The sequence below is a fragment of the Sitodiplosis mosellana genome, unplaced genomic scaffold (assembly GCF_009176505.1).
Source record: "Sitodiplosis mosellana isolate CC-2019 unplaced genomic scaffold, AAFC_SMos_1.0 Smas_scaffold_1, whole genome shotgun sequence".
NCBI classification, from domain to species: Eukaryota; Metazoa; Arthropoda; class Insecta; order Diptera; family Cecidomyiidae; genus Sitodiplosis; species Sitodiplosis mosellana.
In genome coordinates, this window is record NW_022595244.1 from 11,493,722 (window position 1) to 11,508,914 (window position 15,193).

The 15,193-nt window shown below is 33.9% G+C and overlaps 3 protein-coding genes across 3 annotated transcripts in view; 1 reads left to right on the forward strand and 2 right to left on the reverse strand.

The window, feature by feature from the left end:
• The window catches only part of LOC129567343 (protein Rae1), a 124,561-nt gene that overhangs the window by 95,847 nt on the left and 13,521 nt on the right, over nt 1-15,193 (forward strand). The gene's annotated exons all lie outside the window — the stretch shown is intronic.
• On the reverse strand, nt 2,228-3,423 carry LOC129567381 (protein kinase C-like). Its single transcript, XM_055444212.1, has 4 exons — nt 3,010-3,423; nt 2,690-2,942; nt 2,465-2,604; nt 2,228-2,389 (listed from the first exon to the last, which is right to left on the reverse strand). Exons 1-4 carry the CDS (start codon nt 3,406-3,408, stop codon nt 2,228-2,230), a joined length of 954 nt encoding a protein of 317 aa, XP_055300187.1. The 5' UTR covers nt 3,409-3,423.
• On the reverse strand, nt 10,133-13,101 carry LOC129567366 (protein kinase C-like). The gene is made up of 4 exons (XM_055444186.1): nt 12,688-13,101; nt 12,370-12,622; nt 10,893-11,032; nt 10,133-10,276 (listed from the first exon to the last, which is right to left on the reverse strand). Exons 1-4 carry the CDS (start codon nt 13,084-13,086, stop codon nt 10,133-10,135), a joined length of 936 nt encoding a protein of 311 aa, XP_055300161.1. The 5' UTR covers nt 13,087-13,101.

A 15,193-nucleotide genomic window follows, 5' to 3' on the forward strand; every position in this document is an offset into this window, starting at 1 on the left:
AACTCAGTTGCATAGATAATGGAATCAATGGTAATCTACTGGCATCCGTTTTGTCATATAAACAATTACGGGTAACCAATCTAATTTGTGCGCAATTGGAGCGGTTGAAATCTGTCTTCAATATTTACAATACACTTTTGGAGCATTTCTAAATCTTAGTCTTAATTATCTGTAGCTATCCGAGTCACTAAATAAACTCGATTTGATATCCATCCCAATAATATTTAATTGCCAATTTGAAAGAATGTATCTCGAAATCACTTCATCGAAATAAGAGGAAAGAAAGGTAAAAATAGTTTTGCAACTCAATCGTTCGCAGTTAAGTATAATACTTTGATTTTTGAATTAGAATAAAAAGCAAATAAAATTGATTGTTATATTTTTTACCATTTACATTTTTGTTTTAAATATTTTTATATTTTATAATACTCCTTTGAAAGTTCGTCTGTATGTACAATCAAATCGACTACTAAATATTTTCAATAATTAGGGGGAGTATGTGTAAGTTCACCCACTTTGTAAGTTGACCCACGCCGATTTTGTATTTTGACCGACAAATCGTCAATTTGGCTAGTCTCAATCGATTTAGAAACGTCAAAAACCAATATAAAAGTAGTTCTCAAGAATAAATACGCTTCTTAAACGGCTCGGATCGGCTCATAAAAATTTTTTGCAAAAAAAAATCATTTTTATAAAAACTAAATTTTTTCGGACCATCATCAAGTAGACAATTTTAAAGATATCAGCAAAGCGAGTAAAAGCTTTCTTCACTAGTTTTTCGTGTGTTTTCATAATCCTAAGTCATTTCACACATATCGTTACATGGCGAAATTCTTTCCGTGCATATTGAAATGTCGACCAATTTTGTAAGTTGACCCACCCGAAAAAAAATCACAAAAATGAGGCAACTATTCAGCGTAAACACTCAATATACGAGATTCATTGAATTTTAATGAATTTCTAATCGTTTTTGGACTTGAAAAACGCGAAAAAATCGATGAAATATGGAAAAAATAGAGAATATGTATTTTTTTACAATTTCTATATTTTTCTACATTTTTTTTTGTTTTTCGTAGTTGTACAGACCAAAAACGATTGAAAATTCAACGAATTTCAATGAATTTCATATATTGAGTGTTTATACTGCATGTTTTTCTAAAAAAATAGGGTGGGTCAACTTACAAAGAAAAAATGTTGTTGCCAAAAATCAGACCTCTTAGAAAATTGACCGAAATATTTTGTTTTTACAACCATAGCTAATGAATTCCCTAATCAAATTGTAGCCTTTTCGGCTCTCTTTCCAATGGTATATCAAGTGTGCATTTATCTTTATTCCATAAAAAATTATGACTAAAATGATTAGTGCGAGTCAACCTACACATAATTCCCCTATAAGATAAATGTATTTTGCGGTGAAAGAAGCGATATGTGTTATTCTTAGGTTGCCTCCGAGTCATTTGATTGAAAAATGAAGTATTCTCAAGAATTCTTTAATTTTCCATGTTTATAGGTTACTAGCTGTTCCCTGCGTACTTCGCTACGCGTTTTTATATTCAATATTGACCGGTCGGTTTTTTTCATTTTAGCCAAAATATGAACCACTTTAGTATGTCCAAAATTGTAAATTATATTAAATTTGTTATTTTTTCTGTCTCTTCAATCTTGGAGGGATCATTGCTCTATGATTTTGTTATCAATTCAGTTTCATTTGTCATCTTATTTCACAAATATCAACACTTTCAGCTGCTCCCGAAGCTTCTTTTTTCAAACAATTGTTGTTTTGACGATTTTCATGGTCATATGGTGGAAGGAATTTTCAATTATTTATTATTATTCACGCAGAATAAATTAAAAAATTAAGTTGAAGTGACAACAACGTTAAATAAGTAGACAAATGAAACTTAATTGACAACAAAATCATAGAGCAGTAAAACGAATACTATGATGATAAAGGAATTTTTTTTTTACTTTTATTAACATGGTTTTCTCATACTAATAAGTGTTGAATGGTGTTATAACACGATGGCCGACCATGATGGCTTTTTTTCATTTTCTTTTTCATTTCAAACATATGATACCCATATTGACTATTCATATGTGGAACGATGTGCAGCATTTCAAAATCGGACCACCAGTTTGGCCTCCAAGTCGTTTCAGACAGACACACATTCTCTTTCATATATATAGATATTCTTCACGCTTCGTCCTAGTCAATTGTCGAAAAAAATCAAAAAATTTTTCGGTCCGGAGAAAAGTTCTTATTAATAAAAGAAAATCCAGCGAATTCGTCTTGATTGGTGGAACTTATTGTATCGTTTGATAGTGAACTTAACACTGGATCCTTTCTGGTAAATTTCGTATCGAAATTCGATGCATTTTTGGGATTTTTCTGTAATTCCAAATACAATCACAATTATAAGTCTCTTCAGGTCGAACAAGGAAATAACAAGCAATCGATGCGTACCACTGTTGGTAGGAATGGTGGTTCTACACGACGTGATTCCAATAATTCAAAATTGAGATGCCGGAAAAATATATGGCGCCTAATTTCTGACTCATCTCCAGAGCATCCCAATCTATCTGCCGGATTTTTCTTTAAAAATGCTGAAAACACAAAGAGAAGGCACATTTTCTATTCGATTGTAAATGGAAGAAAAATTAGTAGCAATGAAATTAACTCTTATCAAACCTTGAATTATCAGTACTGCATTCCGGCTCAACCAAATTGGAACAGGAACCTCAGCGTAAATAATCAATTCGCATAGATCGCGTACTTTTTCGGCTTCGAATGGTGGCTGACCTGTCATCATTTCATATATAAGCACACCGAGTGTCCACCAATCAACCGATGCTCCATATTTTAATTCTTCAAGAATTTCCGGCGCCATATAGTAGATTGATCCGCAGGTTGTGGACGTTAAAACGCCATCAATAATTCCCTCCTGCCGAAAAAAAGCATTTTCAATCGTTTCTATTTCTCCGAAATTATTCAATTTATTCAATTGTCACCTTGGACAAGCCAAAATCGGCCAGTTTGCAATGGCCCTCCTGATCGAGAAGAACATTTTCCAATTTTAAATCACGATGCACTACTCCGTGACGATGCAGGAATTGAAGTGCAAGTGTCACTTCGGCGGCATAGAATGCGGTACGCCGTTCATCAAATTTGCCTACCTGTTGGAGTTGGAACACAAGATCGCCGCCTTTGATATATTCCATAACAAAAAATAAGAGATTGGGTGATTGAAAGCACGAGTGTAATGCCGTTAAGAATGGATGTTTTGCAGCTAGGGCCAGAATACGTTTCTCTGTCTTGATATAATCGACGTAATCGTCCTCGATGATGGCATACTTTTTCAGCACTTTGATGGCGTACATCTTTTCAGTGCCCTTCTTTTCGGCCAGCATAACTTTGCTGAACGATCCAATGCCCAGTACTTTGATAAAGTTGAAATCATTAAGGCCCACTTTACCTTTATCACCGATGGGTAGGGCAGTGCTGAGATTCGACAAATTTCTTTTATTTCTGCTGCTTACTTTCGACGAATTGGCATAATCTTTCGTTTCACCCATGTACGCAGCTGATGATTCACCAGCCATTTCGCTGGCAGTCTCATTCAAATATTCCCAAAAGTTCAACCGCCGCTCTTTGTATTGATACAAACTAAATATTTAAGAAAAATGGTTAAGATATTTAAAATTAGCGCAAAAAAACGCCAAAATATTCGCATATAATTTATTTTCTAAAAAATACAATATAAAACGGATCCGTGTGACCAATCATGAATCCAAAATGAAACATGAACCGTACATAACGATATTCTCACTCACTCAATGAGTGGGCTGCAACGCCGCATGCGGACGAGATGAAGCGAAGCGAAAGTGAAGTGTAAACACGATCAGAGAATATCGTTATGTACTATACATTTGTTTCACCGATATCGCAATGTTTAACAAAAACAACAAGTTCTTGAGAATTTCATTGATTAATTTTGCTTTATTGTTTCATAGCAAATCATTTTTTGCACACTACATGAAATGTGTTTTCAATCGAAGTATTCTTGAATGGCCACAATTGAACACAAAATTTGACTGAGAATTCAGTTCAGAATCGGAAGAAACATTGAAATTGTCCATTACGACGAAAAACGGCAAAATTTTCATGTATTAAAAAAAAAGCCCGAATCGAAATAAAAACAAGACACTTCTCGAGCTTTGGATCTATTTCCAGTTTTTAATTCATTCTTTTTTACTTTCTTTTCAACAAACACATAGTTTAACACCACATGAATTGTAGCCATATTTAACGTATCATTATTATTGTTATTATTCATTTTATCGTCTGATCATAGACTGATTTTGTATTTCTCATACAATTAATTTTGCAATTTATACCAGCAGTAAGACACTACCAGATCTGATAGCCTAGCCTTTGAGTATTTACAACACTATACACATTTTTTTTCTTCATAAAGTTTTAAAAGCGAAGTAAGCGTATGATAGAATTTTAATTGGTCATTGATTTATTTTCGGTGCCATTTAATTGATGATGAATGATCAATTTTCACATTCAGATTTCCTAATTTTAGCTACTTTTAAATTTTATAATAATTTTCAAAAATTTGTTTTCGGTATTCAAAAATTTATTTTTGAAAATGAAATAAAAAAATTTGATGTTCGAAATTGTGGAACAACAAAGTGGGTTCAATTCACATTTTCGTTTTAATTCCGTTGTTTAGTTCCGAATTAAAGTCGTATTTTAATCATTTCTTAGCTTTTAACGTAATTTATCAACTCCAAAAACAGTAAATATATTCTTGAGCGACGTGAAAACCGATAAATCAACAAACAATTGAATCGCACCTTATTGTTTTCACTAATTCGATATTTTTAATTCATTTGAAAGAAAAACAGAATCAAAAAGAGTACCTTGAATGCATTTCAGTACTATCGTACCATCATCAGCATCATGACTAAACAGAAAACTATGAGAACAAATTTTAGCATGCAACACAAATTAGCTGCTTATCATTCAATGGCTCATCGGTTGCGTCGAATGAAACTCTCAGCACATAATTACATGACTGAATATAATCGCATAAATTAAATGGTGAAAATAAATGACTTCAAAGGAGATTTGGTCAATGTGTTGATTAAAAAACATCTAGACAAAATAAACAAATTTAATTTATCGACATTATTTTCCCAAAACACGCCAGAGGTGGAAAACACAAGAGTTGCTTTGCCATACATCCCACAAATTATGAACAAGATTAAAAATAAGTTTCGTGAATATAATTTAGACCTAGATTTGGACATTGTGTACACAAATCAAACCAAACTAATGAATTTGTTGGGATCGACCAAAGACACAATTGAATGTCCGAGAATGAAATAACTTCTATTCACAACACATATAAGTGAAACAAAAATAAAAAAATTTATTGAAATGAAACAACACAATCGAATTTTTTCAAAGTGTAACAACAAAAAAGATTTTTTTAAAGTGTAACATCGGTATGTTGTTACACTCACTACATACCGATGTTACACTTTAAAAAAATCTTTTTTGTTGTTACACTTTGAAAAAATTCGATTGTGTTGTTTCATTTCAATAAAAAAATTTATTTTTGTTTCACTTATATGTGTTGTGAATAGAAGTTGCGTTTTCATTCTCGGACATTCAATTGATTGTTTACAGAAATCTGGCATTTATGCTATTCAGTGCCCCGATTGTATGCGTGAATACATTGGACAAACGAAACGCAACATCACAGTTCGTTTTATTGAACATTATTTGTGTATAAAAAATAATCAGGGCTACCGTTCGGCCTTAGCATTACATGCACTGAACAGTGGTCATTTGAATATCACACTGAGAAACTTACGACTGGTGAAAGAGATAGGCGATGCGCGCAAATTTGACGCATACGAAAGTTACTTTATTCAGTTGAATCTGGATAACGGGAATATCGAGTCAAATTTGCTCTCTTGCTTGTGTTGATACTACACGTGACAATGGACGACTTTTCTGTTTAGTCGTGATGCTGATGATGGTACGATAGTACCGAAATGCATTCAAGGTACTCTTTTTGATTCTTTTTTTCAAATGAATTAAAAATAACGAATTAATGGAAACAATAAGGTGCGATTCAATTGTTTGTTGATCCAAAAACAGGATGCAAATACGAAAGTTCATTTTACTCACAGAAAAATGGAAATCGAAAATGTAACCTTATGAACTTAATATAGACAAAACGCATTTATTTTAACCCGTTAACGGTCCAAATGTATAGAAATGTCAACAATTCTGACATTTGTGTATTCCAATGACGTTTATTTCGACCAAAAAAAGGTTAAAATAAATAGGTTTTGTCTTTTTTATGGATTGGACGTCTATATTGACTTCGTAAGGTTAAAACATATAGATTAGTTTAGTTTTCACATCTTAAAACTCGAATTTAACAAACAGCAATCGAAATCGAAATCAACACGCCACGGAAAAATAAATGAAAAATGGTTCACTAAAAATGGTTATCAATCTTCTAGCCGACGATGTTGTCTCGATGGCGAACGGATTTCAAATGAATCGGATTATTGGGGTTGCAAAAGTAAATGCGTCTGAAATAAAAAATGTTATTTCGGACCGAAGATAATCGCAACAAACAAGAACCATCAAAAAATGATTTCCATGGAAATGTGATGGCCACGATCGTCGAACAGTTGGGTGTTACGTCAATGGGTGAGATTGAGAGTAGAATATGTTTATATTTGCGTGAGCTGTCTCGGTTTTTCGCCTAACTGAAAAGAGATGTTGGAGTTTTGTGTTCAGCAGAGCTATAGGACAGGTTAGGATTTGCAATTTTGACGAAGCCATTAGGCCGTTATCTCATCCACACCAAATATATCCGGCACCTACATCGAATTTTAGTCCGACGAAAAAACTCAACAGCTTTATGAATCTGGAAAAATTATGCAGTATGGAAGCAAAAAACGAAAATACTTTAAAAAGCTTTTCATGGAATTGAATGAAATTAATTGGACTCTCTCAATGAAATCAATCATAGCAACTGCCGGCACAAGTCAGACACGCTTCGTTCAAGTGATTCGTATGAAACGATTCGTATTAGTGGTTGTAATCGATGCACTTATCCGTGTAGTTTACAACGAAGGGCAAAGTCAATCCTGATTATCGCTTACAAATCCCTAATTTGTGTGTGATATAAATCGTTTTGAATCAAAAACTTTCAATTATAATAAGTGAATTGGAATATTGTGTCAGTCGTGCTATGTATCGAGAATGAAAATAAAAGAAAATGTAGGAATTCAGTTGAAGAAAGCATCAATTCTTAAGTGATGTGTGATTTTTATTTGATTTGGGAAACGTAACCTTTTAACAGTGATAGTCCTTATTAAAGATTCCCGTGTGAAAAACGACGCAGAGAAAAACAAGAAAAATGCAAACATTTCCATTACATCTACTGAAGAATGAATCAGACGATAACATCGTACCTGTACTGCTCACAACGTATAAATAGAATATGTGGACTGTACTTTGCAGAATATATACACGTTTCTAGCGGACTTATTATGGAAAACACCAAAAAAATTGCCCATCCTTGAACCGAAGGAAACATCTCGATAAACATCGCGTCATCTATGTTGACGAGCGATTTCATGTAATGATTCAAGAAGACAGAAAACATTTTGTTTATTTTCGTGCGCTCTTAAGCCGTTGGATTTCAATGAGAATTCGAACAACCATCCTCGTCTAATACCATTGATTTTATGTAAAATAACAAAAAGAAACGACAAAAGTGACCTCTCGTAGCGGCACAGTTGAAACTAACGAAACAAACACAATTGAACATGTCAGTGTTGGTTCTGTTGTTTACCGTACAGCCGAAGAGAGATATCTACAGCTTAGTGGCGTTGAATGACATTCAACACCCATGCGAATAATTAAATTTTTTCATGTATCCATTGAACTAAGTAACAACTTCCAATTTACTTGAGTCAAAATTCTTAGAATCCAAATTGATATGGAACAACAGTAGAACAACGCGAAACACTGAATCACTAAAAATACCGATATATAGTTAGTTTGGTCGGTAGTTAAACATTTAAATGAGAGTAAATTGCAATATGCAAATAACAATGAAAGATAAAAACAAGTGAAAGCAATTAAAGATAGGTTGTAAAAGAATCTGTATTAGATCATAAATAAATAAATTAATAAATGAAAACAAACTATGTTATATCGATGGATGGCGTCTGTAGTAACAAGGAATGAGTGTACAGTACACAGGTTGAGTACTGGTAGACGACTAACGCTTTATTAATGTGTGTGTACAAATGTGAGTGCGCATGTATGAGTGACTACGAGAGCTATGTTACAGTGTACGTGACTATGCTACAGCGTCGAAACGATATTGCGGTCGCAACGACATATTACGATATTTCGTTTTTTGCCCAACATTGAAGAGCAAAAGTAGAGTCAGTTCACATACGAGTGAAACATTTATCAAACTGTAGAAGATTTGATTCGTCTTCTATGAAAAATTCACAATTTCAACGCAGAATCAACATCAGTTTGAAAAATTATTCGAAGTATCCAAACAGACATAGCTAATATTAACTAACTTATGCAACGACATTTTCAATCGAATAATAAAAAGGTGAAGTGGTTTTAAAAAAACTGATTTCTACAAATTTGATACATTTTGGATGTTAAAAAATGCTCACGTCGTGCAAGAAACCAACACTTTTCTTTCAACAGGTTAAATAAAAAAATAACGAAGAATAAAAACGGCGTGCATTTCTTTCAATATAATATTTTCTCATTTATTTAACATTCACATCTCAACTTTTGTTATATTATTAATTTATTTACCAATTAGACAGATCATTCAAGATCATTTTTCGGTTTTTACACAATGCTTAACTAATGTTTTCATTTAGTGTTAAATATATTTCTAGAGCTTAGGTTTATTTGTGCGTTCTAATAACTTTTGGATGATTTGGAAGTTTTCTCATTTGTACAGTGAATGTTCAGAAATCTCAAGTAGTTTGTTTTCGGAAAATGGCTTAAGTTTTCTGGACGATTAAGATTTATGGGAGTTAAAATTTCCGAATTTTCACTGTATTAATTTATCCTTACACGTCGATAAGATATCTATCACAGTATTTTAATCAATTTGATATTTTATTTCGTTCATAATTTCATTTGAATAAATTCCATATCAAATACAGACTACACAGAGAACCAAAAAGTCCACGAAGATAGTCTACGTTTCACAGACGCAAAGGCAGTTGAGTAATAATTTTTTGTTAATAGATTTGATTTTATTACTATTTTTTCTAAGAATGATTTTTCATTAAAAAATGATGAATTCGTAAAAAAATTAATTTTTGTGTGTTCGCCCACTTAACTCTCACTTTTTATTTTCAACACTTTGCCTGTTCCTCGAGCGTACAATGCCCGAAGTGTATTTTGTATAAAAACTGCAGTTTTAACAGACGAAAAAAACCTTCAAATTTTATAAAGAAATACGTCTAATATATGACGTTAGTAGGTTTCCTTCCAATATTCCCATATATTGACAGGAATCCTACCAAACAACACACATACGCACATTCAATCATTGGCGCATACACAAACGTCATAGATGAAAAAATCACCAAATCAGAATTCATTTGACTGTCAAACGCAGCCACTACACATCGAACTTTCGGATGGTTCAAAGAATAGCTTGCAGTGTTATTTGATATAAATAAATGCATAAATAATGAAGATAATATTGTATTCAATCGGATATCATATAAATTCAAAGGAAAATATTGAAAAAATGTAATTTTTCTTTTCTATACGTAGGTGACAAAAATGTCACTAAACACAGTCCATGTTCTATTTACCCAAACACAGTCAGAAGGTTGAACGTGTTATCAAACGGAATAGTACAAGTTGTCACCTAGTATCTTGCACATCAAATCGAACTCAAGAAGTTGGATAAGCAATAAGCAGAATATAATGACTTGTTTTATGTTAGATGGGGCGGTCTAAAATCATCAGGCTCTGATAAAAATAGATTTTATATACACAACAAAACTCAATGGGTGTAATCATTTTATATTATACAAAGTTCTCATTAACAAATGAAAATCCAGCGAATTCATCTTGATTGATGCTACCTATCACATCATTTGGTACCGGAGTCAATACTGGTTCCTCTTCCGTGGATTTCGCACCGAGATTCAATCCATCTTTGGGATTATTCTGTATTGAAACATAAGCATCAACGTTTAATCAAATCGGTTACTGCAGGCTTTCTGATGATTCAAATAGTGAATAATACAGCGCCCTGGAGACTAAGTGCAATTGTGCCATACCCGGGTGGACGCGATAGACTTTGATGAAAGCCTACATTCGTTCGATGAGGCTTTCATAATTTTTATGTACATTTTAAATACTGAACGCCTAGGCTTTCATTGTTATTCTCACTTCTTTCGTGCATTCATAGCATTGAAAGCCTAGCGTGAAACATACACACGTACAACTGAACGCCTAGGCGTTCATTGCTACGAATGCACGAAAGAAGTGAGAATAGCAATGAAAGCCTAGGCGTTTAGTATTTAAAATGTACATAAAAATTATGAAAGCCTCATCGAATGAATGTAGGCTTTCATCAAAGCCTATCGCGTCCCCCCGGGTACTTTTAATGTTCGAACTAACACAGACGCGTACTTGTTATAGCAGACTTTGTGCATGATTCTCTATTTCTCCAACCAGCCTCCAGGTGCCGCTTTATTTCTCTTGTTTGACGTTTCTTATCTGTTTGTACAGACGATCAGAGAGGCTGGGTTACTGTAGCAATTGAGCAATCGATACGTACCACTTTAGGCTGGAATGGTGATTTCACACGAAGCAATTCCAATGCTTCCCAATTGAGATCCTTGAAAAATGCATGACTTCTGATTTGCGACTCATTTCCAGAGTATCCCAGTCGATCTGCTGGATTTTTCGTTAGAAAAGCTGAGAACACAAAATACATCGTTTTGTGTCGATAATTTACACAACATATAAAGGTTATATTTAGTTTAAGTGGGTTTTCAATTATATTCAGAAAGAGTTTTCTATTTGAATTCGATATTGTCTGGGCTGTTCCGGTTATCGTGGTTTACTATGGGTTATACATGTGATACATACAAAAGATCGAGATCGATCTTCAGGCATCCAGCAAATATCGTGTCTGAATCACGACATTCGTCCAGAAAACTTGAGTAAATTTTGAAAACAGATTGCGTCAAATCCATAAAAATGACGTTGAAAACTCAAGTTTTTTTCACAAAATTAATCTACTTATGTTTTTCGTAACACCAATGTGTTAAATTGAAATATTCGGAGCCGCCGATTGTACAAATAATGAGTTTTATTGATTATGCTTGCCTAATACTTAAAATTCGGCCATGTGCAAATTTTGCCATATAAATCAATGTTATTTCACCGGTACTCCGACGTTTTCATAAATTCTTGCCATGGAGACGGTCGCAACACAGCCGAAAATCGAAAAAAAGTTGAACATCTCTTTTTGGCTTTCAAATAAATATAGTATTTTGTGTGCTAAATCCATTGGTGTTATCGGCACATCGAAATCACTTTGTTAAATGAATGAAATCAAACTGAAAAATGCAACATGAACAGAACAATCGAAAAAATATAACAAAGAAGCAATATTCGAAAGAACGTAACATGATAAAGTAGATTCTTAAGAGCGCAACATAAATTTACGCCACACTGAAGCGCGTCATAAGAATGCTGTAGCAACTAAAGCTCATGTTACATTCATTTCGACTGGAGATTCATGTTACGTTTTTACGAAATAACTTTTCATGTTCGGTTCTTGATATAACAGATCTGTATTCCCATTTTTATGCTCAGCGACACATTTGTATACGAAGAAAGCGACCTTGGTATAAAAAATGAACGAACAAAACATTTTTTCCAACTTTCTGAACGAACGCACCAATAGGCGAAAGTGTTCGACGGCCCCATGTATGACTTTAATGACCACATATCTTAGTAACAATGTTATTACAGTGAAATGTCAACTTTTTCATGACATTTTTAGAAACATTCAGTTTGTTCTACTCGCACAATGTCTAAAATAACGATATTTAAATCAATTCATCAAATCACCAACGAATGGTTTTCCAAAGGGTTGATTGAAAGAAGTCGTTTGACTATTAATGGGCTGATGTTTAAATATAAAATTAAATTTACTTTAGTAACAGATAGTGTCCTATACGTCCGTTGAGTGCCCAATTTTTTTCTACAAAATTACAGCTCTGCATCAAAATATTCCAATGTACCTTGAATTATTGATACAGCTTCGCGGCTCAACCAAACTGGATATAGAACGTCATCGTGAAGAATTGATTCAAATAAATTGTCTTTGTTGTCGGCTTCGAATGGTGGCTGACCAGCCATCATTTTATACATAAGCACGCCGAGTGCCCACCAATCGACCGATAGGCCATATTCTAATCTTTGCAAAATTTCTGGTGCCATGTAATTGGGCGTACCGCAAAACGTGGGTGTGGTACAGCCATCAATCATTCCCTCCTGTCGGAAAAAAGTATTCAATCAATTCGATATTTTAAATTCATCAAATTTTTCCATTTTCTTACTTTGCACAAGCCAAAATCGGCCAGTTTGCAATGGCCCTCTTGATCGAGAAGAACATTTTCCAATTTTAAATCACGATGCACTACTCCGTGACGATGCAGGAACTGTATTGCGAGTGTCACTTCGGCGGCATAGAATGCAGCACGTCGTTCATCAAATTTGCCTGCCTGTCGAAGATGAATCGTAAGATCGCCGCCATTGACATATTCCATAACAAAAAATAGGCGATCAGTTGTTTGAAAGCACGAATGTAGTGCCGCTAAGAATGGATGTTTTACGGCTAGTATCAGAATACGTTTCTCTGTCATGGTGGAATCGATGTAACGGTTCCGTAGAATGTTATTTTTTTTCATCACTTTGACGGCGTACACCTCTTTGGTGCCTTTTCTTTCGGCCAGCATTACTTTGCCGAATGAACCCTTTCCTAGCACTTTGATAAAGTTGAAATCATTAAGGCCTTCTTTATCTTTATCACCGATGGATAGAGCGGTGCTGAGTTTCGACCAAATTCTGCCGATTCTACTTTTGCTGCGTACATTCGACGATTTGGCGACATCTTTCGATTCTTCCGCTTCACTTGATTCACCAGATCTTAGTAGTTCAACCCTCTTCTTGATACAAGCGAAATATTTGCGAAAATTTATTTAATTAGTAAAGGGCTGCTTACAAAAACGTCTAAGAATAAAACAAAATCGTCCAAAAAAAATTACAATTTCGTCTAAAGGATATGAACCCTTTTTTTTAAACAAATTCGTCTGAATTTTTTTTTTAAATGACAAATTCATCTAGAAATGTGAAAAAAAAATTCTCAACAAAATCGTCTAAATACGAGTTTTCTGGAAAGATGACAAGATAGTCTAAAAGACTCAAAAAACATCTATGCACAAAATGTTCGTTTAAAGTGACAATATCATGTAAAACACTCTCAAAAATAACAAATTCATATGATACTATTTTCATCCTGAAAAAATCACCTGAATTATGCCAAAAACGACTATGAACAAATCATTCATTTAAAATGACGAAATAATCTAAAATCCCAATTTGTTTCAATAGAGAAGACTTTATTAATAAAGAAATAAAGAAGGATATAAAATTATTTACATCAATCGTTTGCAAATGAAAAGATACTCCCCGGATTAGAAAGCCATCTTCAGTGTATGTCTTATCAAATTCATTGGGTATGGTTTTGATCATATCACTTTTTGGAATCAAACTAAGCTCATATGCAATGTGTTGTGAAGAATAAAATAAAAATAATCGAATGAATATTCGGCAGTAGCTGGTGAAGTTAGCGAAATCAAAAAACAATTAGCAAAACACACACAGTGCATTGAGGATGACATGCAGCGTATGCGTCGCAGTCAAGATTTGCGATTGATTGGCTTACCAGTAAAAGAAAACGAAAACTTGTTGATGATTTTTTAATCTATAGCGAAAGTAATTGGCTACAACATAGATTCACAATCCAGTGCACCGTTTATTGAGCGCATTCCAATGAAGCAGAAAACCACAGGCGAACTCATTAAATCTGCAACAATTTCGATGACATTCACAACCCAGAGACAGAAACAATCATTCTACTCACACTATCTCAACAAAATGCCGCTCAAACCAAATAAATTCAATCTATTCGACGATAACGTTATTGTGATCTGTGAAAACCAAACGAGCAAGAATGCACAGCTATTCAAAACAGCACATCAAATGCAGAAAACATCGCATACGTATATTTTTTGAGATCACCGTGATGTTTTCGAAAATCATATTTCTGAAACTATACATCTCGAATTTTCTTTCGATCACACTATTTCAAAAACACAGTTTCAAAAATTCATTTGGAATTGCGAAATTTACAATATAACTATAACTTTTGGACAGATAAACCGACTTTGATCATGAGTGAAAATAAGTTAGATTAAATTTGTTACATTTGCTCTAGTCAAATCGTCTTAGATTGTGCCGTAATGTGCTTTATCGCTACACATACCTCATCTCGAGTGCCAGGACACTCTGTTGCCACCAAGCGATGACGTCTCTTGTGCACAATATACGACAAATATTTTAACATATTTAAATAGAAATATGTTGATAAAATCTTAAAACTCGAATTTAAAACAAACAGCAATCGAAATCGAAATCAATACGCCACGGAGAAATAAATGTAAAATGGTTCACTAAAAATGGTTATCATTTTCCTAGCCGACGATGTTGTCTCGATGGCGAACGGCCCTCAAATGAATCGGATTATTGGGGTTGCAAAAGTAAATGCGTCTGAAATAAAAAATGTTATTTCAGACCAAAGATAATCGGAACAAACAAAAACCATCAAAAAATGATTTCCATGGAAATGTGTTGGCCACGATCGTCGAACAGTTGGGTGTTACGTCAATGGGTGAGATTGAGAGTAGAATATGTTTATATTTGCGTGAGCTGTCTCGGTTTTTAGCCTAACTGAAAGGAGATGTTGGAGTTTTGTGTTCAGCAGAGCTATAGGACAGGTTGGGA